The following is a 27,812-nucleotide window of genomic DNA, read 5'->3' as shown; positions in this document are numbered from 1 at the left end:
TTTTACTAAGATTTTAAAACACAATATAATTTTCTGTGTGTTAAAACTATTTAAAAAGAACAGAAATAGAGTCTAGTTTTCTAGTCTCTGCATTAACTAACACCAGGGTCATGGAATATTTGTATTAGGAAAGAGAAAAAATGGTTTTGCTCGTGCTTCCTTAACCTATGGTTTATTCAGGGTTAGGATGGGTATTTTCAGTTTTGAGGCTTTTTAGTCAAACCAAGCAAAAATTATGACTTAAAAACCCTCAAGGCTGTATCATCAGTAAGCCAAGCACATATAATACCATAGAAAACATGTATAATTTATTAGATGGACTTAAAAATCAACACAAATCAGTTTTAGGCACTTGCTGAGTACAGACTATGGGAATTTTCTACCAAAGAACACAATATCTAGCAGGCAAGACCATAAAGATTCAAACTGTAGTTTTCAGAACAATACACAAGGGCTAGACATTCGGTAAGAAATATTGCATAATTAATCCAACTGTATCCTGTTACAATTTCTTCACAATCCCACACATGATTTTAGGATTTAATAGATTCACTTTTTAGCATCCAAGGTTTTTAAATTCTCTCTTTCTTTCCTTTACTCCACCATCCTGGTCTTAAAATTATCGTACATTCTTTGAGAGAGCATGATATAGAAGTTTTATTTTTTGTGTAAGTGGAACTTTAAAAAAGTATTGTCTATATTATGTCTGCATCTATAGTGTCAATACATGGTGATTGATAATTTTGATGTTTTTAAAGTCCATTTCAACAGGTTTATTTTGTAAAGATAGGCTTCTCATTACTAATTCCTTTAGACAGCTAATGTTTATCTTTGTTCTTTAAGTAAACATGAGGGGAAAAAATGGAATGTGGTCTATGGTTTTAAGGATGTGGGGATGTCTTCAGGTTAAAAACTACATATGAATTTGGTCTGGTGTCTTTTATTCCTCAAAACGTAACTCATTTTTGGTAATGGGAAGATAATACACATATAACTTAATCCCTTTCACGTCTACCCAGTAGCTCAAGGAGCTGGCAGTCTAGGTAGTTCTCTTATCTTTCTGAATCTACCTTTCAGTGTGAGAAGCTAAAATTAAGTAGTCTTATAATGTTAAATAGAGTATAATTTAAAGGACTCTACTGCTGGTATGTATTTATGTGCTGTACACACAGCAAGCCAGTCTTGTGATGTACTCAACAACTCTAATGATACTCTCTAATGAGCAAAGTGCAAATCAATGAATCAAGCCAGTGGAGGATAGCAAAGAACCAGAGAACCAACTTAGAAACTAGTAGTTTGGAGAACAGTGGATATGGGTAAAGTTTAGAATATCTCCAGGACCAAGATAATATATCTTCGTTGATGGGCAATGAAGATACCGGAGAGCAGGGGATGGCTGAGCTATGGGAAAGCCAATCCTAAAGCAAGAAGTTCCAGATTATATTTGGACAGTGGGAGTATTCAAAGTTAAGTCATGCGAAGAAACCTTGTCTCTACCCAGCCTTGAAAGATGGATTGATTCTAGGATATGACTGGGTAACTGAGAGAAGATGATTCCAAAGTCCACAGATAATCTGGGATGTGCTATTACACCCTATATACAAAGTAGAACACACTACAGATATATTCCCAAAAATGCCTGCAGAGAAAACTAGAAATCTGTCTACAGTTTTTCTATGTGCATTAATATAAACAAATGTTGAGGTTGTCTGTACTGTATGTGGTTGCTGCAGTCACAGCAAGAGATGTAAAGTGCCTGTGAGGGGGGACAACAGAATCCCATTTCTAGATATCTTAATACTATACACTCAGACAGAAAAGAAAAGAACATCTCAGGGACTTCCGGCCCTTCCTCAAGTGCCCTGCACTTCTCTGTGATCTCACTGTCACTACCTACTAGGCACTTCTTGAAGGCCAGAAAACAGAAACTCTTTTCTATTCCATGCCACGCTTCTAAAATCACTTTACCTGCATTAAAAATGCCAGACAGCAGTGCTGAAGCACTTTTTTATTCTTAAGGCAAAATGTCATATTCCCTACCCACTTTCCCCTGCCTCGCAAACTACCTGCCTTCAATGTATTCTTTGCCCATCCATGAGGGCCAAAGAAGATAGAACTGAAAAATTTCAAACAAGAATCCTTATTAGACTGTGTAAGATATACTTCCTAAATGCAGTATGACAAAATTAAACATATTTAAATGCGTATAGCAATATGGTTACTTTTACGAAGATATCAAGAGAAGTTACACAACTTTCAAAATTAGTATCAAACACAGGATATTTAAATCCAGCCACATGTACAGAGGTATGAAGCTTTGTTCTTTTCAAAGCTGAGCATAATAACCCTAAATAAAATGTTTGTTTATACCCAAAAGTAGCATATTAAAAAACCAAAAGCATTGCCCTTTGCTTAATTCCACTTAAAAACTACATATAAATCACCAATATGACTATTCATGAGGCTCTCCATGTTATTTGGAAGTAATACTGTTACAATGATTTCGATGTATTTTCGTACACAAATTTAAAAAGTTTTTTCCCATTGTAATTTTGGTTTTATGCACAAGTATAAAGGTACCACCTTTTTTCTAATGCTTGGCCTGGAGGGTAGAATATAACAAAAAAAGCATGTTTCATAAATGTGGTAAAAGATTTCATGCATGCTCATGATGCCATGTCAATTGCTAAACCAACTGTAACAATGTAGTACATGCTTTAAACATCCAATTAAGAATAAATTTTGAAAAAAAAAAAGAATAAATTTTGGCTAACACCTTGATGACAAGGGAATGTGCTGGTATATTGTTGAACTGATGTGGCAGCAATTCAAGGGACTAAACCATGGTTATTCAAATTAAAAGACAAAAAGGACAAAAGGTGTGGATTTGCTGGGCTACTTTACAGAATATTTGTCTGTGATGACACTGCAACATCAACAAAATAGATTTGGGGTTTTAATATACAAGCAATTTCTTACAGTGATTTGAAAAAGTATGAGGACATATGAACAAATAAAGCTTAGTAATTTAGGAGTTACTTTTGTAAAAGCAAGTTCACAAATATTAAAATGTTATACTTGCATTTTGAACATTGTAATATAAATATAAAACACAAAACATCTAATTTTAAATGCTGATTTCACATGCCTGACTTGGATTTATATAACGAGCATTTTATATTTTATAGAAAGGAACTTTCAAAGTTTTGTCAATACTTAGAGTATGTACTATTATTTCTCATCAAAATCTTTGAAATCTAAAAGGCTGGTATTAAAAGTAGTTTTTTTTTTTCTTGAATATTCTAAAACGTGCCAATTTGGGATTAGTCACCAGATTTTCAGGGCATGAAAGATATACCAACAGGGTGCCCAAGAATGTTTTAACACATTTAGGATAAGTTTGTTTACATTTATAACAGAAATACCTTAGACTTTCAGATGCTGGAAAAAAAAAAAAAAAAACACCTAGCAAACATAAAAGGTTTTGGGGCCAAGTTACTTCTTAGTAAAAATCATACATTATGTTGATCAATATTTAAACCAAATTCTTAAAAGCATTAAAAAGGATTCATATTTTGTAATTGTCAAACAATGCATTCATGTGGTTTAAGATGATAGAGGAAAACTTACAGACACACAAAAAAACCCTCAAACTATTCCAACTCCTAAGTTAAGAAATAAGAAACTTTCAAATTAAGAAATTATCTTTGTTGCTTAGAAAATATGCTTCACTTTTCATCTCAAATTGACTTTTAAATGCTTGACATACAATTTAATATCTAAGAAGACTGTAGCTAAATTATTTGATAATATTTATAGTGTGATACTTCTTCTTTGGGTAGACATATTTCATGCAACAGTTTCCAATTAATGCTGGAAAAAAATCACTTGATAATTTTAATCACAATTAATGATTAACTGAAAATAGATTAACAATTTACTCAGTAAATTTAGATGGCATAAGGTCCAGTAAAGGGAGCAATCTGGTGATTGCTCAATGTGCAATTCTGCCCGTAAGTAATACTAAGTCAAGAATATGACAGATATTTCACTCAGCTGGACTACATGTTTCCTTGTACATGATTTGGTCAACAAAATATTAGGTACACAATGTCAAGCTTTTTCCTTTCTTTTTTAAGAGCAGCTCAATGATTTGGGGATTGCTTAGTATGATACAGAGAACATAGGGGAAGTACAAAATGGCACTTACCACCAATGCCAGTACTCATCTCATTATGGTTATAACTAAGGATGTTATTAATTTTTGTGTTATTTCCTTTTTTTAAGAACATAAATCAAAGCCATTAACTTGAATTTGAGGTATATACATAATACCTACACAACCCTATGCAAAATACTTTTGATAATAAAGCTCTTAAAGTTAAAAATATCCTCCTCTCCCTTTGTACTTACCACAGGCTACACAATGTCCTGAGAGGATTCTTTATGAGAAAAATGTCCATCACAGCTTTAAGACCTTGCTTTGGAAGGAACTAATGAGAAAGCAGATGGAAAGGTGAGACTTCATCTTTGTTTTCAAACAAGTGGTCTTAACTGTTCTTCTTATAGAAAAAGTTTAACTGTTTAAATCAGTTTATTATAAATATATCTAAACCATTAATTTTTGCAGCTTTCAGGTAAAGTCCAGCACTTCATTTATACAAAGTCTATGAGAACAGGTCAGTAGAGATCATCTAATCTTAAGTCGTGACATCATCCATTCAAGTCCTTGGCATAATCTATAAAGAAAATAAAATATCTTGATTAACTAAGATATTTTAGCTATGAACTAAAAAGCTATGAACAGCAAACTAAAAGAAGATATCATTTTTCATCTACCTAAACAACAAAGATTAAAAAATCAGTAATATTCAATGTTGGTGCTATTGTGGTGAAGCCATACTTTCACAGAGTGCATCCGTATATTTTTGGTTCTGTTATGTCTCTAGTGCCTAGAATACTGCCTGACACATACAAGGAGCTCAATAATTACACAGTGAATGCCCACAGAAAGTAATTTAGCAAGAAGTATCAAAAATGTTTAAAATATCAATACTCTACCCCCTTTTTCTACTTTCAGAAATGTATCCTAAAAAATAATCAGAGATAAAGACAGGTTTATGTATTTTGACTGTTCATGAAAGCATTCTTAATAGGAAAAAGTAAAATTTATATGTCTGGCAACAGAGGAAAAATTTAACAAATTATGGAACATTCATATGATGAAATATTAAAAACTTCCTTTCAAAGACTATTTTACAATATGATAAAATGCTCATGATATAAATGAAGTAGAAATGACAGGATATGAAATATATAGTAGAGTTGTTAAAACAAAGTATGCACACAATATTCGTTACATCTATATATTTTAAAAATCTGAAAGAAATAAAATCTCACATCACTAACACCAGTTACCACTGAACAATGGGTAATTGAGCATAATCCAAAATACAGAAAGAGATATTCATTGTAGTAAAAGAATCTAAATGTTTAGTAAGAGAGAAATGGCTGTACACATAATTTTATAAGAAAATGAAGGACTGTTATGAAGCATTAACCGTTATCTACAAGGAGCTTTTATAGATATGAGAAACTATGCTACTATATTAATACTTAAAAAGCCAGAACTCAGATTTTTGTATAGCAGTCTAACAATGTAAAAGATGATAGAAATAGAAGGGAAAAAAGGGCAATGAGGTAAATAAGTGGTTGTTTTGGTGTTGGCCCATACTTTTCTGCCATTACTCGATTCCTTACTTTTAAACTACTCATAGAAAATGATACAAAATAATAAGAATAATAGGTGAGTAAATTATTCAATTCCAAACTGTTAAAGGTATAGTAGTTACTTAACAGCCAAGTAGAAATGCGCTAAGTGCTTAATATCCATTATCTTCATTAATCTTCACAACACTAAGACCAGAACCCTTCCCATATTACAGAGGGAGCCCAGGCTTAGAGAGGTTAGCAAATGGCAGAGATGGGAGTCAAAATGTCACCAATACTAAAACCAAGCATTTAGACCAAGGTGGTCAGACTGCACAGGGAAACAACAGTACCCCGCAAACCAAACATTTCCACTTGCCAACTGCTGCAAATGGAAGTCTACATAGACCCCAAACTGAAAAGATACCATCATCTGTTGTTGTCCCCTTTTAAAAATAAAACTGCCAGAGTTCATATGTATCCTAACTAATGATATATTTTCCACACAATTACTCAAAGTATATAAGTTGAATCTTTTATCAATCCTAGATGATTTGTCTTTGCTGTCAAATTTAGTATTATAATCAGTGCTTTTGCCTAAAGACCTTTGATAGACAAAGATAATATATAAAGATATACCTATATCTATATATGCATCTTGACATGTATTAAACTATTCGACAAAGAAATATGTAAAAGATATTTTTACTTAAATAAGTATGTGGACAATTGGTATTGTCTGATTTTTTTCTTTTACTGAACAGATTTGCTTCTTTGAGGATCTAATTATGCTCTTCCAAATATCTGTAATCAGGTAACAGTGGCTTCTATTACACTAAGATTCAGCTTCATCTCCAATTTAATTCTTTTTTTTTTTTTTTTTTTTTTGTGGTACGCAGGCCTCTCACTGTTGTGGCCTCTCCCGTTGTGGAGCACAGGTTCTGGACGCACAGGCTCAGGGGCCATGGCTCACGAGCCCAGCCGCTCCACGGCACGTGGGATCTTCCTGGACCAGGGCACGAACCTGCGTCCCCTGCATCAGCAGGCGGACTGTCAACCACTGTGCCATCAGGGAAGCCCCCCAATTTAATTCTTTTTTTTCTCTGCTTTTAAATATATACATGAAGGCTTCTAAATAAAGGTCTTAAATTTGGGGTTGAGGTTCTTCAGGTGTCAGGAAAGGGCAGAAGCTTGTGGCATAGATACATGAGTTTACCTGAAGTGGCAGAAATTCCCTTCCTTTTAAGACCACAGTGAAGAGTAAACCAAACATTGAATTACTGACACTATCTATCTATGCCACGTATAGATTATTTTATGTTATATATCTTACATATAACAATGCTAACAACCACTGTCTTCTTGAAATCCTTTCATCTCTAGGCACTAGACATGGGCAAAATTCTACTGCAGGCACCCCCTCATGCCACACTCTCTCCAATTCTAACTCTTTTATTTTTTTTAAGTGCAGCAACTCCCTCTTGACAGCACTGATGGCATATCCACACACTAGTCCCACATGCAAATCTTCTTCTATTTCAGCTTCTTTATGCATAAAATGTGAATTAAAAACAACTGGTCTACATGATTGTTAGGAATAAATGAAACATTCTATAGAAAGCACTCAAGGCAAGGACACGCTCAGCAAGTGTTAGTTCCTTTCTTAGACTATAAGTCAGCACCGCCAGTGCAGGAACTATTTCCTGACTTCTCCAGACTCATGACAAGCCCATTTCTCAGAACTCCTACAGCAACTCTATCATCCATATGCTCACATGCTTTAGTTCAGTATGTTTATGTGTATTCTATGTATGTTGTGTTTAATTCTTTACAGAACCAAGCTAAAAACTCTTTCACTGTAGACATGGACTATGTCTTACATCTCTCCCTTACAAAGTTCTGTACATGGTAACCTTAAATATTTGATTTTAAAAAGAAATACATGTTTCAAAGTTAAATACATGCTATTCATGAAGAAGACATCTTACCCCTCGCCAGTAAGAGCACAGCATGCCTGGACATGCCACTGGTGATCTTTAATAGAAGTTAGTTTCAAAAACTGGGAGATTTCTGCTACAGTCATGCATTCTTTAACATCTTGTTTATTAGCAAAGATTAGCAATCCAGCTTTCCTTAGGTCCTATAAAAGCAAACAAAACTGTAAGGGCCAGTTCATTTTTTTCATACATTTTCCAATTTAATTAACAGATTATATATGATAACCTTTGTAACCTAGAATTTCTCAACTACTTGACATAAAAGTATCTCATAGCTCTTATGATGGAAAGTAAATATCAAACTGAACACATTTAAATAAATCAATCTATACTTGTATGGATTTATATATTTCTTACATTCCTAGATTACATTTTTATGGTCCAAAGTGCTATATTTAACAAACAGTCACATCTTCCAATTTAATACATATCTAACCCTTTCCCCAACCCAAAACTTCTATGGCTACTAAGAACTACTCTTTAGCATGGGACTCAAGAGCTTTTCAAAATTCTACCCCAGTCTATACTTTAGGTATAGGTATCTATACCTAAAGTTACAACCTTCTTCCCAGTTTATTTAGGAAATAAACTAACTCATTATATACAATATACACCTTAGGCCTTAGGACTTTTCTCAGTTGGAAGGTGCTAACCTAAACCAATCTTATTCATCTTCTGAGATCTAGCTCTTCTATCTTTGTCCATGAAGATGTGTTAGATTTGAATATTTGATAGGGCATTCTTAGACTACCATTAAACTTATCAAATTTCCCAATTAGATAGTAAGTTCTACCACTTCTATGCTTCAACTCTGAGGTAAGTTCTTTTAACTTTTCTGAATCTGTTCCTCATAACTAACATTTATTGAGTATCTAATCTGAGCAAGTCACCCACGATACTAACCATTTCCCGAATAAAATCTCTTTAATCCTCACAAGACTGTTACAAGATACGCTTTACTATTCCCATTTTACAGATGAGGAAACTAAGACTCAGATGTAAGTAACTCATACAGAGTCACCTAACTACTCAATAATAGAGCCAGGTTTGAGCTGAGATCTGCCTACTATAGCTGTTGCCCCTCATCTGTAAAATGCTGAGACCACCACCTACCTCCTGGGGATGTAGTTTGAATGAACGAATTACTATATTTAAAGCACTCAGTTCAGTACCTGGGTTTGGCGACAGTTCAACAAATGTTAGTTCACTTATTGCTCTGCAAATGAGGATTAGCTTTACCCTTGTGCATGCCCCCAAATGACTGATGTAACACTCTACTCACAAAGCAGACCAAAGGTTCTACGTCTCCTTTTGCTGTACTCTACCTTCCCCTCTCTCAACCATTTTTACAGCCGGGAGCTTCCTTGATAACCTATAGAAAGTTATGAACCTTTCCCTCATAAAAATGTATATATGTTTATGTCAAAAAAAGTTTATGTATGATTTTAGGGTGTTAATAGATATCCTAAAGTCCATTCGTGGATCCTGGGCTAAGAAACTATGATGGATGCACTCAACAAGTGGATTAAACTCTCATAAAATTCTGCCTATATATTTTAAGAGATATTGAGGAAACTAAGGTTTTGGGCTATGTCTGCAAGTTTTCACAGCTGTGTTGAATGCCACCTTCTTCTTAGGGATCTTAGTGGAATATTTTGGTTTCAATCATGTGTATGTGTATTTGAAGCAAGAAAGTGTTCAGTAGGTTTAAACTGACATTGCTCCACATTATTTTACTCTTGTTAGAACAGAGTTTCCATGACTTCTTTGATTCTTTCTGATGAAAATAAAAAATATAAGTAGTAAATTTCTTATTTGGTTAAAAGGAGTTCTGCAATATGCTTTATATAACAAAGGAGGCTGGCTTAGTTACAGTGCCCTCTGCAGGATGGCAACTACACTACTACAGATAAGGACAGAGTTACTTGAATAGCTTGGTCAGAAAGGGATACTTTAGAACATTAAGTTTTAAGACCTCCTATTCAATTTGTTTCAGCTATAGTTCAGTTCATCTGTCTATTTATATAAGGCAAAAATTTGAAGGGATGAACTATAACTAGTACACATATACATTATCAAGTATATGGATATTTTTTCTCTTATCCTAATCAGAACATGGAACAGTTATCAATAGTTGATATATGGCTGAATCATTGAGTAGATGGACTTTCCATGGGATTTAATTCCTATCTTCCTATCGTCTAGGTTTCACTATCTCTTGCCAGTGTGTGTTGAAATCTTTTATATAGGTCAGGATTGCTAATGCTGGCATGTTCAGAGAACAAACACACTTTAGAAATATCTGACAACAGAAATACCTGGCACAAGTTAGGACACAAAGTTTATGCTATTTTATTTACAAGTAACCTATCTTCATCACTTTTAGTAACAAAATTATTTGGAGAAGCCCCTGGACTGAAAATTGGATAACATAAGAAATAAAAAGTCATTTACTGAAAGGTCTAAAAAAGAGAAAAGAAAAAAAATCCATATTGAATGTACTTTTTCTAGATTTCACAGGCTCAAACTTTTTTATTTAGGGTTCTTGATTTTTTTTAAGCTATATTACCCACTTTTAAATATTTAGGAAGAGAGGAAAGAAAATATTCGTTTACTTTTTATTAAATAACCTCACAACCAATTATGCATTATGATAATAGTAGAAAAGAGATACATTGGGTTAAGGCTGTTCAACTTGACTTAACACGAGGTCAAAGTACAAGGTAAACAGCGTCTTTTGTACAACACCCATTTTAAACACTTTGAAAAACTTCTGCTACATATCTCTGCTACATATCAACTTCTGTTCTTCAGAGTCTAAAAATATTTTTTAGTTTAGTCAAGAAAATGAATAACAGCACATGAAACATACTTATTTAGCATCTTCTATATGCCATATGTAGTTGTCAGTTTGTTTCGCAAAGCTTCCTTTGTGAAGATAATTCCTAGAAGTTGAGTCATTCTGAATAAAATTCATCTATCCTTTTGTCTTTGGAACTTTTTAAAAATTCATGAGCGTCTAAGTTTTATGCTTCATTTAAGATGAAGCTTTCAGAAATGAATTTACATGTTTTATAGCTTTGTATTTAGTAATACATAGAATCATTACTGGTGATGATAATACGACTCTGTTGGTTTTTGTGGTATGCAAGAAACATCTGACCAACCCATGTCAAAGTTTGTTTTTCACACATTCTCATCCTTGATCCGGATGTCCCTCCCTCTCCAGAACTCTGCCTATTTGGCTCTTCCTGACCCTATTAAGTGGCTTACTCTAGCTCCCAAGTTCATCTGTAATTCCCTTCTTCTCTGGTAATCTCATCCCTTCTCCTATCACTTTCCAGCTAGGCCCTATTTCTGGCTTTTACTTTTTTTCCCCAGCAAAGAGCCTGAATGACATGAATACCTAAATTCAAGTCCCATAAACTACTGGGCCTCAGCGTACTAATCCATAACAGATGAGGTTAATTGATCTATCCAAGTTAATGACCCAACTTATAAAATTCAATGACTTTGAGCCCTACTATTGGGCTTTTTATAATACTGATCCTCCTACATCCTGGCCAATTAGAGTAAGAATCAAATAGGGAGGCTACCTGTTTACAGAGTAAAAAATATAGTCAAGAGACAAATACATTTTGTGTCTTATTTTTCTTTTTCTAAAGTCTTCATAAAACAACAATAAAACAACCCTTTGGTATAAAATGAAAAATGATGTATTCTTGTAAAATGCAAAGGGGAAATTTTAAAAAATCCTTAGCCCCCTGCCTCTTTTATTGCTTACTGTTTCTCAAACTAGAACTGAAAGCTGTTAAATACATGTACAAAGGCAAGATGTGTTTTTTTGTAAAAACCCCAAAGGGTTTAGCACAACTGCTAGAATCAGTCCAAAACAGGGGAAGGTGCATCTTGGTGGGTATGATCACCACAAGCAAAACATAAACTTCAGTTTACATAACCACTTTACCAAGTTTCCTTACATCTGAAACATACCAAAATTCTTAATGAAAATCTCAGAAGCAAATCATTGAATCAATATTAAAATTAATATAAAACTTCATTACAAAGATATCCCAGTTTTCTTAAGCTTTATTAAAATTCCACTGAATATTAACTTTTCTATTTCCACCTTTGAGTTGAGAAAGTAACATCTGCAATAAAAGGCATGCAAAAATGATCAATTGCCATTACAGTCAGCCCTCCTTATCTGTGGGGTTCTGCATTCAGAGTCAACCAACCTCGGACTGAAAATATTCAGGAAAAAAAAGTTCCATAAAGTTCAAAAAAGCAAAACTTGAATTTGCTGCATGTTTTCATAGCATTTACATTGTATTAGGTATTATAAGTAATCTAGAGATGATTTAAAGTATACCGGAGGATGTGCATACCGGTTATATGCAAATACTACGCCATTTTATACAAGGGACTTGGACATCCTCAGATTTTGGTATCCGTGGGCATCCTAGAACCAAAACTCTGCTGATAGAGAGATATGACTGTATTATAAATATTATATGATTTTACAGTTATTATTATCATTACTGACTATATTATTCAGTTTATGTAATTTTCAAATTATGCTACCAGTAATATTTCTCAAGGACTAAGAAAATGTGGCTAGTTATAACAGTTTTGTTCAGGTAAAGAAACAATATCAGAGACCTATGAGCAACAAATTTAAATATTAGTCAGATAACTGAGTTACAATCAAGACTCGCTGTGTGTCCCTGACACTGTAAAATCTCATTTCTAATGATAATCATCTGTATAATTAATCTATTTAAAATGCAAAATGAAAGTCAACTTAGGTCTTTTTGGTCAGGAAAACTTCTAGACCAAATTTATCTAAGATGAATGGAATTAAAATACTACAATTGACTCCTCAATCTTTCTGCTGCTTCCAGATATGCTTCCAAGTTGGGAAGTGTCAAAATTATAAAGCAGGCATGGCCAGCAGATAAAGAATTTTTTTAAAAATTTGAAATAGTATGCTCATGAGAAAGTAGAAAGTACAAAGAAATATCCCACCCCCGTACATCTAATGCCAGAATCCTACTTACCTCATGGGCTAACATTTTATAGAGTTCTTCTCTAGTTACAGAAATCCTTTCTCTGTCTGTACTGTCCACAACAACTATTACAAACTAAAATTACAAAACAAAAAAATCATTAGTGATTACATAATTTGATATTTGTAAAATTTATCAAGTGTTTATTTGATTTACAGGCTAACAGCTGTCAAGAAATTAGAACCTTATGGTATGGTATTACTGGAAAACCAGATACCCGCTATACTTTGTGAAACCTAAAGGTCTGATACTGAATTCAGACATACTTACTAATTTTTAAGAGAAAGTAAAAGACAATATGATGTTATCATTCTTTTAGAATATTCTGCTAATATTCTAACCAATATGTAACATGTTTGTTTTCTAAATTAATATCTTGAATGCTAATGGGCCTATTTGCACCATAAGTCAGTAAGACAAAAATATGATCCTAAATTTAAGTTACTTCCAGACAGACATTATTTATTAATGTCAATTTAAAAATCTAAAAGAGGGCTTCCCCGGTGGCACAGTGGTTGGGAATCTGCCTGCCAATGCAGGGGACACGGGTTCCAGCCCTGGTCCGGTAAGATCCCACATGCCCTGGAGCAACTAAGCCCGGGCGCCACAACTACCGAGCCTGTGCTCTAGAGCCCACCAGCCACAACTACTGAGCCTATGTGCCACAACTACTGAAGCCCGCGCGCCTAGAGCCCGTGTTCCGCAACAAGAGAAGCCACGACAGTGAAAAGCCCACGCACCGCAACGAAGAGTAGCCCCCGCTCACCACAACTAGCAAAAGCCCATGCACAGCAACGACTAGAGAAAGCCCGTGCACAGCAACGAAGACACAACACAGCCAAATATAAAAACAAATAAATAAATTAATAAAAAAAATCTAAAAGGGTATGCGTATGAGAATAAAGTAATGTGACAGTTAAAGAAATCAATTTTTAAAAAAATCAACAAATTTAAAGAATAAATCTATATCGAAAACCATGCTCTCTTCCTTATATAAGTGGCATAACTCTTTCCTGAACTGATGATAAGACCAGATGCAATCAAAGACTCGAAAGGAGCTGTGCAGGACTGAGCTACAGTGTGCCTCTTCTTCAATTCCATGAACACCAAAAGGCACCAGGGAAACAGAAGCAGATATAGTTGCTTTATGATGGCATTTGTTATGCCCAAGTTAATTCTGACTGCCTATTATTAGTATGTGCTATTTATTGTTTAGAACTAGCTTTTCATTTCCAAATAAACCACAGTAATTTTCAGGATCTTTTCTATTCTTCAGATTTCATCAACCATAATGCAGAAGGATAATAGAACCGCTACTTTCCCTCTTCTCTCACTTGAGACCTTACTGATACGTGGTTTTATCACTATAACACCTGTTCTACTCCAAGCCTTCTTAACAAAGCTATTAATTTTCAAGGTGTTGCCATGAACTTGATACCTGCAGCGTTTTATATAGGAATACTAATTATATATACTCCTCCTTCTCCAAAAGACATAATCAAATGCTTAATGGAGTGTTGGGGATCAAGTCATTAGAGACACTTAATAGTGTCTTACTGACATAATATTCATCTGTATATACATTTGGAGATTTATTAACTTATAATCAGCACTACAAAAACAACTGTCACAGCCTTTCATCTTATAAGGTCTATATAGTGAAGCTCTCAAACGTCAGAAATTTTCTCTTGGCAAATAATATGTAAATAAAACACATGATTATGTCTAAATTGCTTTATAATCAAAAGAAAAAATTCTTTAATGTGCAATTGTATTGCATAAAAGAAAACACATAGTAAAATTCTGGCCAAGAATTCAAACCATCAGAGCCCTCGCATCTAACTAGGATTTCCTCTACGCAGACATAAATAAATAGTAAGAGAGAAATGGAATTACAAACTGTGAAATGGAATTCTTTATTAAAACAAGTACTTAAGGCAAGCTCTAGGATCAATATAAAATCAGATTAATCAATCACCAATTCTCCCTACAGAGGTTCAATGAGAATGGATATATATAACAATGACCCTGAAAGAGGGAATCAAAGATTCCACTACGTTTAAACTCTACTTATATTAACATACTGTGATATTTCAAAAAGATGAGCTATAAGAGTTCATATCTGGAAGGTGTTTCCCAGGCATTATATTCATAGAAGACTTAGTATATTAAGAAACATACCTCTGTGTTAGTATAGTAAGTGTTCCATGAAGAACGAAGAGATTCTTGGCCACCAATATCCCACATTAGAAAACGTGTATTATTAATCACTATCTCTTCTACATTACTTCCTATTGTTGGGGACGTATGTACAACTTCATTCATAGAACTGGGGAAAAAAGTTCAAATATATTACAGTTAGCAAGGAAGCTAGATTGTTTGAAAATTTTTCAATTAAGGGATAAGTCAGCATGACCTACTTTTATATTTTGTACCCAAATGTCCCCTTTCCACTAGCTCATAAGAGTGAATGAAGGGTTTAAACAGAGGTGGAGCTAGGTAGTGGACTATCTGGAATACTCTAGATTCATTCCAGGAAACTATAGAAACAAATATTTCTCTACTCTCCACAAGCAAAACAACTGAACAACATGCTCAATGTCATATAAATTTCTAGCTCTCTAGAAACAGTTGCTTAAATTTGGCTCCTGGTTCATGGCCAACCTGCCTTTTTACAGAGTAACTTGGATTCCATATAATTTTTTATTGCTTTCATTAATCAAATATCTCTCAGGCTGAAAAACTATAAACAATAAAATAAAAAATCTTAAGTAGTTAGTACTTACAATTGGTAAAGGATGGTAGTTTTTCCCGCATTATCCAGCCCAACAATGATAACTTTGTGCTCTGAAAAAAAGAAAAACACCAGTGATTTACTAATCAAAAACAAAAATTTTCCTATTTCACCCATTCTTTCCAGCTATGGTATAATTCAGTACATGGCACTTTATACCTTCTTGTAACTCAAAAGAACATCACAGCAAGACCAGAAGTACGCCATTGGTCTAACCTCCTATCCCCCTCACCTCATTCTACATAGAGAACTCTCATCTCATCTCTCTGAAGGAAGCCAGAAGCACTACATTCTTTCCACTCTATGGAAGCCTACTCTCAGTAAAGTATCCCAAATGTAATCACAACAATTTATGGATGACTTGAGGTATAAATGTTTCACATTGGAAACTTAAGTTCTTAAGTTTACCTAACTAAACTTAACTAAGTCACTTAAGTTCTAAATGTGAATTTTAGGCCTTAACTGGGTATGTATAGGTGAGATGGGATGAATGGGAAGGGAAAAAAAGGGCAGCCTTTTAAAGCTGCTGGCAAAAGGTAACTGTAAGCTATCTGAGTACATTTGAACCATAGGGTCTTTCTAACCAAATTTAAGGACCTATAGCTATGGTGGCAGCAGCTTCCTCTCCCCTTGGCTTCCAAAGCATCACTTTTTCCAAGTTTTCTTCCTCTGTCTCTTGATGTTTATTTTTTTCCACTGACTCCTCTTCCTTGGGTCTTCCTTCAAACATTCATGTTTCCCAGAGTTCTCTTCTTACACTCCTTTCACATTTTAACAAGGCATCTTGGGGCCTATCTATTGCCGTGCTGTCTAAAAACTATTCTGAAAGACAGCAGTGTGTGGAGAAAGCTAATCTCCAAAGATGGCCTCTGGATATTCATGCCCCTATATAGTTCCCCCCTTAAATCCTGGCTGGTCCTATGACTTGCTTTTAACCACAAGAATGCAGCAGAAGTGATGCTGTATGACTTCCACACCTAGATTATCACACACCTTGCAGCTGCTGCCTGGTTCTAGGACAACTCCCCCTGGGGTAAGCCAGACACCACGTAACAAGTCCGACTACCCCAAGACTGCTATGCATGAGTGAGGAAGCTCAGGCTAATCACGTGGCCTGATCTTGTGGAGAGAGACACACAGATGCCCCCAGCTGTTCTAGCCATTCCAGCTGAGACGCCAGATACACAAATAGAGAAACCACCTTGGATATGCAGCCAGGTGGAGCTGGAGATGACTCCAGTGCTAGCTGCCATCCAAATGTAATCAAATGAGCCCCAAGCCAGAACTTCCTAACTGAGCTCAGTGAACTCACAGAACCATGAGAGACAGTAATAAATTATCCCTTTAAGTCATAAAATTTATGATTGGCTTGTTACACAGTAATAGATAACAGAAGCAAGATGGAAAAATACATGTGGTTATGTGACCCTGAGCAAATGACTTATTTCTCTAACTCTTAGCTTCGTCACTGTAAAACAGGGGCAACACTACCTCTCTTTCTGGGTTTATGTCATGATTAAGACAGCACATGGGGTGTGCCTACCACCAAGAAAGACAATTCCTAATCCATGTTCCCAAATGTTTCCTAAGCTCCAATCTACCTAGTGGATAGACACAGTGCCACTCAACATAACCAAAAACCCAATATTCAAACCTGTTCCTAATTCTATCTTACTTAACTTGCTTAATGGTATTACCATTAATTCAGATGCCTTTGGAGTCCCTCAACCCGAACATCTAATTTGTCACCAAGTTCTATTCTACCTCAAAAATATATCCCAAACCTGCCTCCTCCCACTGTCCTAGTTGTAGTCCTCCTCATCTCTTACTGTACCTAAGCAGACTATCTCCAGTCCATCTTCCTAATGTTTCTAGAGTAATCTTTCTAGAAACAATAAAGCTCATAATGCCATTGTTATTTAAATGATGGCTCTCCAGTTTGACAGGAAAACAAGGTACAAGTTCTCAGCCTTGTAAATAAAGCCACTCCCAAATGAACAGGCTTCAGCTTTATTATCCCTCACCACTACCGCCAGGTATCTAAGCTGGAGTTCAAGCTGTTCTCCCTACACAAGCTGCCACGTATGTTCACGGCAAACATTTCTCTACCTCTATACTCATGGTTTTTACCTGTGCTGGAATTATCCTCTCCAATTCTCCATTTAAAGAATTCCTACTAATCTTTAAAGTTTAGCTTCCCAAGAAAAATCACTTTCTCCTGCTCTTCTGCCACACCTCGAAGACAGCACTTATAATAATTTACATGTACACTCACTAATCTTCTCAGCTTAATGAGGCACCCTTCAAGTATATAGATCACATGCTAATCATCTTCATATTCCTAGTAACTACAACTTTTTCTGGTGCAAGGCAGGTACTCAGTAAATGCTGAATTAATATTCATTCTATAAATAATAAATGCTAAGGATTATAACACCTAAGAGTAAGGAGATCTTTAAGAAAAAGCTTTTGCAGTCAGGTAGTAGATGTTTTCCAAATAGTTGACATTTACCATAGAGGGGAATTCCTAATGCTACATAGGCACCTCCTCTTATACAAAAATACGAAGATCAATAGAAAATTTTAATACAATCCATTTTATCCAATCACTTATTTCTTTGAAGAAAGAGCAGGCAGCTTAGAACCACCAGGGTCCTAAACTGACATCACCATGCTCCCCCCACACAGGTTCTTAAAAGTCATTTAAAAAATGCAGGCCCAGTCTATCATCTTTAGAGATGACTACAGGGAAGGAACTGAGAAAATGAAACTACCTGACAAGTGCAGTTTCTGCCTAAGAAAAAGTATGTAGGGTGACTGAATTAAAATCAGATTACTTGGGGAGCATGGAATCCCATCAAAGGGAGTGTTAAACGCTGTGGTGACTGACAAATCCATCTTCACAGGAGGGCCATACCTGCATCAGGGCCAGATTACTGAGTCCCTGGAGCAGGGTGCCTTTTTACCCGGGAAGTTTTTAAACGGCATGGCAATTTTGCCTGACTCTATATTTTTCTATGTCCCCAAATTAGGCATTCCCCTTTTGATGACAGATATCTTCTTCAGTTCTAGTAATACAAACAATGTAAACATTCTAATATAAGCAGAATTCATATTGGGCTATACTCTGACCGCTGACTTGGATGAAAGTTTTTTTAGTTTCTCACTTGAATACCAATTTTTAATAATATAATTCTTAAAACGTTAACTTATTTTTAAGTTTCAGGAACATCATTTTGTAAACCCCTGTGTATTAGCTGCAGGACTAAATTTAGATAGACTTGCCAGTACTCAGGAAGAAAATACAATTACTCTGACCAATGAGAGAAATGATACTCTAAAAACAGTACAAAATAGGGGCAAAAGCAAACAATACAAATTTAGGCAAGGATCTATGATAAATAACTACAGACTGACTAAAAAATGCATCTGTGTGTATGAATTATACACACAGAGATCACAAATACAAGAGCATTGTCTCTTACAAGGCCCTTAATCACTTAAGGAGGTTAAACACTTATTCTAACCATGCTACCATTTTTCAAAATATTTTGCTACTTTTCTCTTGCCATTGCTTTCAGAGCCTGAGATACACTGTTTTGAACACTCCCAATGGTGTTCTGAAGATGAATTTGATTTTAAGGGGGAGGGGAGCCACGTGGTATCATCTCAGTCGTAAGGTAAAAGGCAGCTAAGACGATTGTTATTTTGTTGTTAAATGAGGTGTGATTCCTAAATGATATTATTTTTAAATGTGTCTCTAAAGAAATTCTAAAAGGAGTTTCAAAAGGTATTTTGAGTAATAGTAAGATGTATCAGCAGAAAAACTATCTGGCCTCCTTTGCTTTTAAGGTGAAAACCCCATCTGGTTTTGTTTTTTAAAGTGGTCTCCTTAATTTAGCCATGCCCCATTGGACTTATTTCTTGATTTCAAACACAGTACTCTTCTACCACTTCTGTGAGGAAGGACTAACTAGGCAAAAAAAACAACAACAACTAAAGAAAGATTCTGTATCATACTTGACCACAAGATGAACATGATAAGGTGAAACTACCGTGAACAAACCACTGTGCAATAAACACACATACACTGAGATAAAGCAGATGGCAGAAGAGGCTCACAACGGGATTCAGGCTCCTCCTTACACAAGTTAGTTGCCAGCTAAGGACAGGATGGAGGGAACAGTTTCAAGACACACCTTTTACAGCCACTGAATGAATGAATGAACTAGAGAATAAGCTGAAATTAGACAACATAACCTGTGGTAGATAAAGATGTAAAGTCTTGTTAAGTCTTTCTTCACTAGTACCTAGAAATAAAGGAAGCACACTGGGGAGAGAAGGTTTGGTGGACAATACAGGGCGAGAATTCATGTCTGGCATGGTAGAGAGTAAACAGGAGAAAAGAGTGTCAGAGATGTTGACAGGGGTAGTAAAGCTACTCAAACCACTGTCCATACTGGAAACAACCTCCCGCTTCTGTCTATTTAATTTTACAAACACAATGAATTCCTGTCACCTACAAATGCCATAAATACGCAAACATTCCTCCAAACTCTTAAGACAGAAAGCAGATTTCTAAAGTCATTCAAGTGAATGCAAGCTAACATATTTGAACTCATGAGGGGTTTTTTTAGTGGTTAAAATATTTTAAAAAGAAAAAGAGGAAGAAAGAGTCTCACATCAAGCATGTGCAGAACGTAGAAAATCTCCAAGGAGCCACATGTTCTGTGGAGCAGTCTGAGATTTCTTTGGAGGGCATTCCAATGAGGCCATGATCCAGAGGTCCTTCACCTCTTCACCCCACCTAAACTCCTACAAGCCACATTCAATACCAACTTATATCTACTCCCTCCTAGACCTTGTCTCTATTTGAATATTTGTGTGTTTTTACAATAAAGCACCAATGACTATGTAACAGCTTCCTAAGTCTAAGGTATAGCACATGGGTCACAGTGAGAACTATAAAATTAAGACATAATTGTGCAATGGGCTCAAACATAAAGGTGCTGACTCAATGGTGAAGAGCCAGTTTATCCCCAACAATAGTGTTAGATTATTCACACTTTCTAATACTAAATCAACTTCCTTTGACTATCCTTAGGTTCTTTCACCACCCCAACTTGTGTCTCTCATTACCAGAACAATGTTCTATGAAAAACACAAATTTGTAGCTAAAAACTGTTATAATGCACTTCAAAACAAACATTCCATAGAATATATAATATGTATACAAAGAGATGTTATTACGGGAAAATGTAATAAAACTTTTGGTTATACCAACTCTTTGATGCATGTGATTCATGACAAGTTTACTGCTTAGTATGGTTCTTCTTCTAGAATATCTATGCCATAGCATTCTTGCAGTTTCTCAGATAAGCCAAAACAACTATACACTGTCACAGTGCCTGGATGGAATTTTGAGTTATCACTTAGGCTTTAGTTTCCCAATCAATACTTTACTGTTTTGTCATGAAAATGCTTGTTTCCCTTCTTCACTTCCTTTTGATATACGCAGGCAGCCTACCAGTTCTGTTTACTGCCAGGTTCTAAGAGTCTATATATATATATATATATATCCTACCAGCTACCAGTCAGTAAATTAAGCAAAAAGAAATGTCACTGTCATCCTGGAGGACTTCTATCTCTGTGAATCATACCAAAGCCAGAAAACACAAATACTACAAATACTAAGGCAGATAAACTGAGAGTCCTCCTGATTCTTCATTCTCACCTCATATCCAAACTATCACTAAGCCCCGTGGATTCTGTCTCACATGGAGCAAAAAATCCATTTCTGTCAGGTTTACTACAGTTCTCTCAGGCCTTAACACAGAGCCTAGAATAAAGCTTGTGCTTAATAAACTATGAGTGAATAAATAAATCAGATTTGGAAGACATAAAGGTTAGAAGGGAGATAACTAATCAAGTCTCTACATACTAAAAATTCAATTTGCAAAATCTAAAAGTATCATCAATAAAAACCAAAGTTGGAAAATAAACTTGCGATTTATAGCAATGGTAGTTAAGTTTCAGGCGGAAAAAACTTCGCTGAATGAAAGTAACAATTATACAGGGCAAAAGTAGAGATCCAATTAGGAAACATAAACCACATAGCAATTTGAACTTTCAAAGTTTAATTTAAAGAAAATAACTACTACAGAGGATTGGAGTAATGAGGGATTGGCTAACAAGAAGTAACTCTAAAGATTAAAGGAACGACAAATACACGGAGCATTCCCTATCTCTAGGGCTGAGAGCTTCCCCCAATTCCCCAGGACTGAGATGCAGACCTTGCTGAGGGCCGGGCCAGGGCTCACTGAATGTCAGAGAAGTAGCTAAGCAAACTTGCCAGTGGATCTTTCTGGAAATCCTCCCTCTAGGATGCTGGGGAAAACTGTTCATTGGGAGGTATTTCACTGGAGGGCCTCCATTCTGAGACCAACCTAAGTGGTTGCTAGAAGAAGCTGCTGCTGACCACTACACAGTGCAAGAGCCAGCCACTCGAGATGTCCACACTGCATGAGCAGGACAGACCCTGCTGAGCAGCACGCCATATCCAGGAAGAAAAATCCTCTCCTCCTTCAGGGTCCCTCCAATGCCGTCTACCGACAGCCTAACACCGTGCCAAAGGGCAAAAGAAAAATACTTAAAGGACCCAGTTCTGTATCCACAGAGCATGCAAAAAGGGTGAATTTGGAGCTAAAATTTTTAATAGCAGGCACAGTTCACCCCTTTGGCTACTCAGCTTCTATATGTACTCTTCTGCACTTCTGAATTCCCACACAATGAAAAAAAACAACACAAGCAGAGGTGGCTTTCCCAGCACCAGGTCTTGCAGCACAGGGAGCTTGTCCAGAACTCATTCACAACGTATCATTCCTTTCCTAAGAACCAATCGGAAGAATGAAACAAGGCTATCCATGAGGAAACTTCACAACTTCTTTCATAGTTCATAGTAGTGTCTGAAAGTTCTTCCTTTTATCTAACACGAATCCTTCTTATACAAAGGAAGTTTTGTTTTGTTTTGTTTCAAGAGCACTAACTCAGGCACTAGACTATCTTGGTTAAAATCTCTATCTAAAAGGTCTATCACTTTTAATTGTAGTGCCTGAAGCAAGGTACCTAATGTTTCTTTGCCCCTTTAAAATGGGGGAGAATATCTGCCTCACAGGGTTGTGGTTAAGAGTAAATCAATTAAGACTAAACTGCATGAAACATGTAGAACCTAACGTTGCATGCCAGTATTAACTGCTATTATTTTATCTATAAAGATGAAGTTAGCTTATTTTCTGTCTCCCCACATAAAGGCAGGGGGTCTTGTTTGTTTTGTTCCTTGTCTATCCCCACCATCTAGAACAGTCCTCCAGCACAAAATAGGTGTTCAAAATACGTGTTTAATAAACAAACCGAGTACTGATCGTAAGTCCTTCTATACTAAAAGATACTAATGGCAACTCTTCAAAGTCCTAAAGTTGTAAACACTTATAGTTTAGTAACTGAGAAACACCTTTAGGGGGGCAGGGGATTTCATACAAAAAAATGATGCCAGTCACTTCTTTAAGACCAGTGTCAGCAGCATATTTCTGCAGTATTTTAACTCTGGCATTTACCAGTTGCATCGTCTAGGAAAATCATTCCACTGGTACCTCAGTTTCCTCTTTTCAGGAGAAAAGAATAACTACTTCCAAGGACTGTAGAAACTTTTAAAAATGATATATACAACAGCATCTAGGACAAAGTTTGTACCCTACTGATTTAAATATCACCTAAATGGAACCTCTGGTTTTTCAAGTTTGAGCAATATGCAATTAGGTTTCACTGTGTACTCACATTTTAAGCTTAAACTGAAAGAGTTGTTTTAAAGGGAGCTCAAAAAAAATAAAGAGAGAGAGAGAGAGAGAGAGAGAGAGATGTTACAGTTTGTTTCATCAGCATAGCAAATTCTGTAATCCCCCAAAACTTCCTTCCAACAGTTTATGTGAAAAGAACATAGGACTGTGTTCTGTATCTTCTGAAGGTAAAATAAAGCATCCAAGATATATCTAACACACATATATATACCCAGTTTAATACAGAACTAAAAAGACCAACAAGTACCTGACATTAGATTTAATGCTGAATATTTTTTAAAGTGACCCTGCTGATAAGACAACCACATCATTTAACAGGAGAGAAATAGTTTATTCACATTTTCACAATATTGACATCTAAATTTTTAGAACTTAACTTCATTAATTTCTCTTACTATTAATTCCCAACACTGAAATAAATGTCCAGTCAAAAATTACCACAAAATACAGGTAATAAGAACACTACTCAGCGATTGCTAGTGGTAACAAAGCACACATCATTATTTACTTCTGGCAAGTAGCTGTTGGCAAAGTTCTAATTCATTCTTAAGTTACAGAGACAAATAGTTTTATCATTGACTCAAAATAGAAAGTGGAAATACCTAATTTTTCTTGCAGGACTAGAGCTCAATTAACAAGCAAAGCCTTTCTAAATTTCACAGCAGAGTTGAAATACTAGCTTTGCTAAAAATAATACAAAATTATGGATTTAAAAACTAGAATAGATCTTATCTACTATAAGCACCACCAGTATTACAGCAATGTTAAGCTTCAATTCTTAAGACCTACATATTAAGTTTTTAGGATTTGTGGGCTCCACAGTCACACAGTCAAGATCCCTGCTGTTCTAGGTGAGACGACTGGCTCCCACTCACCCTTCTCTCAACAGAAACAGCTAGCCAGAGACAGTGTAGATTAGAACTGGCTTTCTCCAGTTTATGAAAATTCTCCATATCATTTGAAAATCATTTGAAATACTGCTCTTCCATTCACTATCATGTGATCGACACTATCATCTTTATATTTTTAAAAGATACACTAGAGATCGATCACAAGTTCCAGTTCTGCTCCCTCCCAAGAGCCTTCTTACAGCAGCAGCTGGATAACGAAGGAGGAGGCGGAGATGCTTGTACATAATAGATGCCACCATTCATTTAAGTCTTTACTGGAAAACTTTGGGCTGTGACACCACCACCAGCTTACACAAGAGAAAAACACAAACTAAGTTACTGACAGCCAGGATGATGAATCACCCTACTTGAATTAAAAAGAACAAAAGTACACCAGTAACTATAGTGTATCTTACTGACTATGGACTCTTTTTGTTAAAATTGTATCTTCTTTCCCCAGTTTTACACTTATTTTGTAACAAATTTCAATAAATCTGATATGCATTTCAAGGCAATGTTTGAGTTTAGATGAACTTAAGCATCTCTTTATAATACACTCCATACCTGGTAACTTAGTCGTTATCTACAGTTAACAAACGTTTCATATGATATGATTTTTAAGTGCTTTCGGTGAAACACATTACCATTTTTTAATCCAGCCCCCCAAAACCTCTAAATAAGCAACACGAGTAGGAAACTGACCTTAAGCTTAACCTTAAACACAGATATCAATATGGCAAGAGGAGAGAGGACCATCACTCCTGAGGATGCAGAAGAATCTCCCCAAAACGGGGAAGGGCGGGGTGGAGGTGGAGGGCAGGCTCATAAACCTGAATGTACTGGTCAAGCCAAGAGCGATTCCTCAGGTTTTACCGCATTCTGCAATCCTCGGGGGCTCAGTGGTGCGGCTGGGGCCACAACCTGTAACCTTCATCCCAGAGAACCCCAGCATTTCTCAGTGCTGTGCAAACCCAACTGCTGAAGGAAAAAGGACTGAAACGTGGACCAAGCGGGCCACTCAGGCGCGTCGGACGTGAGGCAAGAAACCCTCTCCACTCCCAATCGAAATCGGAGCAATGGGTGTATTTGAGGCATGATTTCTTAGGAAGCTCTCCTAAGACAAAGGGCTGCGAGTCGGGAGTTTCCCGAGCTGGGAGTGGAAGCGAACAGCCCCAAGGCCCGCAGCCGCAGCAGCCCGCACCCAGCGCAGAGAGCGCGCGCCACCGCGCCGCCCACACTCCGGAAGTATTCGGAGACCCCCACCCACCCGGCCAGGGCTGACGCTCTCCCTAACCCGTACGCGCTCGGCCCGAGCCCCTCACCCTGGTGATTGAACAGTCTCCATATCCTGGTGAAGAGAATTCCCATTCTCGGGCAGCGGACCCCCCTCCAGCCACCCCGGCCGCCTGGCCTCCCCCGGCTCAGGCTCAAGGGGAGGAGAGAGACGCGCCGGAGCCTCCGTCTCTGCCGCTGCTGCTCCCGCGCTGGCCGTCGGCCCGCTTCCTAGGAACCGGAGGGAGGCCGAAGCCCAGGACGCCCTGTCGTGCGCGAGGACCCGCCGCTGCCGCCGCGGCTCCCGCCTGACTCGCGGACATCGCCGCCGCGTTGTCTGCGGCGAGCCTCGCAGGCCACCGTCCTCCCCCAGCTCCTCTCGGGCAGCTGAGGCGGCGACTACCGGGCGAGCGGGGGAGGCGAGGGGCGGGGCGGAGGCCACGGGAAGGCGCAGGCGCGCGGCCGGAGGGGCGGGGTCTGGGAACGGGCACTCGCCTGGCCCTAGCTGCTGTGCCAAGCCGGACGACCTTCAGGCGGCGGGACTGAGCCACGGGATCCAGGCAATGCGGGCTGCAGGTTGGGGCAGGTGGCTCTGGGCTGCTTGCTTTGGCGTCCCCGCCGAGTTTTGTTTTTTTTCTGCATTTCTTACACAGAGCCAAAATGTGAACATGTCACTGAGTGCCCAGTGCCCATCCCCAACCCTGCACGCACAGAACACCAAAAGTCCCACGTCTTGGCCTTCAAAGACATGGCATTCCATCAGGGGCTCTGAGGGAAGCTGAATACCTCTATCTCTCAAATCTCTCGACCTGGACGCCCTGAAGGGTGGCCTTACCTAAGCGGTCGCCTTATGGCCGTCCTGCACCTCAAGGCTGTTCCCGTTCCACTCCCTTCACTTTCAAATCAATCTTGCCCGAAACAACTATCTTGATCAGTTCACTCCCGTGTTTAAAAATTTTTAGTGGCCACTAAAGCTGTTTTGAGCAGCAGAGGCGTTTGTCTCTAAGGTCTTTCTTCGATTCCAGATCATCTGAGAACAATGATAATTAGTCTCTATTCTTGTTAGAGGCAAGAGTGGGAAAACAAACTGAGGTTGTTTACTTCGTCCCTTCCACAAAGAAACCAGAAACAGCTCCAACCCCTTCTATTCTCTTTAACTTTGGTAAAAAGAGAAAGAAAAAGGTGCGGGAGCTGTAAAAGACATTTTGAACTGCTCTGCCCCCCATGTGCAAGAGCTAAATGAAATGAAACAAAATCAGCAATAAACTCCACCTTTCCACACCACTTCTCCTAGTCATACACTATCTCATCTCAATACATAGAAAAATAACCCATTTAAGTAAGACCTCAAGACAGTCTACAGTTTTTCGTAGTTGTCTGTAAGCAAACTTGTACCTGTGAAACAAAGGGCAGCATTGAGGGCTGAAACATGTCTCTTTTTAAACAACTGTTAAAGAAAAAGTCCTTTGGTTTCTTTTGGGACTTATCATTATGAAACAAAGTTTAGAGGAAACATATGAAGGGAAAGAAAATTACTATATTAATCCATTTAAATTTATGGGTTGTTATGTTTATATTTACATAATAAAGTACTCTCGGACTTCCCTGGTGGCGCAGAGGTTAAGAATCTACCTGCCAATGTAGGGGACACGGGATCGAGCATTGGTCCGGGAAGATCCCACATGCTGCGGAGCAACTAAGCCCGTGCGCCACAACTACTGAGCATGGGCTCTAGAGGCCATGAGCCACAACTACTGAGCCCATGTGCCACAAGTGCTGAAGCCCACGCGCCTAGAGCCCATGCTCTGCATTGAGAAGCCACTGTGATAAGAAGTCCACACACCACAGCGAAGAGTAGCCCCCGCTCGCCGCAACTAGAGAAAGCCCACGCGCAGCAACGAAGACCCAACACAGCCAAAAATAAAAATAAATAAGTTCCTAAAGAAATAAGAAAATACTCTCTAGGCTATTTAGAAAAACAACTATTTCCATTCTTGCCCACTGTAGGTAATGCTTTTGGCAGCTCTAAAACTTTTTGCAAACTCCCCACACATCTCTGTCAACTTATTAAATGGGTGTCATATCCATATTAACTTGGGAAGTTAGGGCTTCATATTTTATAACCTGGGAGATGGTCTCCCAGCTTATCTTCTAAGTGTCTCAAAAAAGAAAAAAATAGGCGGGGGTGGGGGTGCGCGGGCAGGGGGAGAAGAAATTTTCCTAATACA

At 37.4% G+C, this 27,812-nt stretch overlaps 1 protein-coding gene across 2 annotated transcripts; it reads right to left on the bottom strand.

Moving 5' to 3' along the window:
• Positions 1–286: 286 nt before the first annotated feature.
• On the bottom strand, positions 287–25,968 carry ARL5A (ARF like GTPase 5A). 2 transcript variants are annotated; one of them, XM_027131449.1, is made up of 6 exons: positions 25,635–25,966; positions 15,562–15,622; positions 14,957–15,104; positions 12,767–12,850; positions 7,698–7,849; positions 287–4,739 (listed from the first exon to the last, which is right to left on the bottom strand). In XM_027131449.1, the coding sequence occupies exons 1-6, from the start codon at positions 25,678–25,680 to the stop codon at positions 4,691–4,693; spliced, it is 540 nt and encodes a 179-aa protein (XP_026987250.1). In that variant the 5' UTR covers positions 25,681–25,966; the 3' UTR covers positions 287–4,690. The 2 variants fall into 2 exon arrangements, with proteins under 2 accessions (XP_026987250.1, XP_026987261.1); XM_027131460.1 differs by lacking the exon at positions 12,767–12,850 and having other exon boundaries at positions 25,635–25,968.
• Between the last annotated feature and the right edge of the window lie 1,844 nt (positions 25,969–27,812).

This window comes from Aethalodelphis obliquidens, unplaced genomic scaffold (assembly GCF_003676395.1).
Source record: "Aethalodelphis obliquidens isolate GAN/ISIS:26980383/991018 unplaced genomic scaffold, ASM367639v1 scaffold2, whole genome shotgun sequence".
Classification (NCBI taxonomy): domain Eukaryota; kingdom Metazoa; phylum Chordata; class Mammalia; order Artiodactyla; family Delphinidae; genus Aethalodelphis; species Aethalodelphis obliquidens.
Note: the sequence above shows the minus strand (reverse complement) of the source record. Positions and strands in the feature narration are given on the sequence as shown.

What these genes read in the sequence shown, in the direction of transcription:
- ARL5A (XM_027131449.1), bottom strand. Translation starts at nt 25,680, where the DNA reads ATGGGAATTCTCTTCACCAGGATATGGAGACTGTTCAATCACCAGG. An exon ending in GAGACTGTTCAATCACCAGG is followed by an intron (nt 15,623 to 25,634) that starts GTGAGGGGCTCG and finishes TCTTTTTTTCAG; the next exon opens with AGCACAAAGTTATCATTGTT. An exon ending in ACTACCATCCTTTACCAATT is followed by an intron (nt 15,105 to 15,561) that starts GTAAGTACTAAC and finishes TTTTTTCCCCAG; the next exon opens with TTCTATGAATGAAGTTGTAC.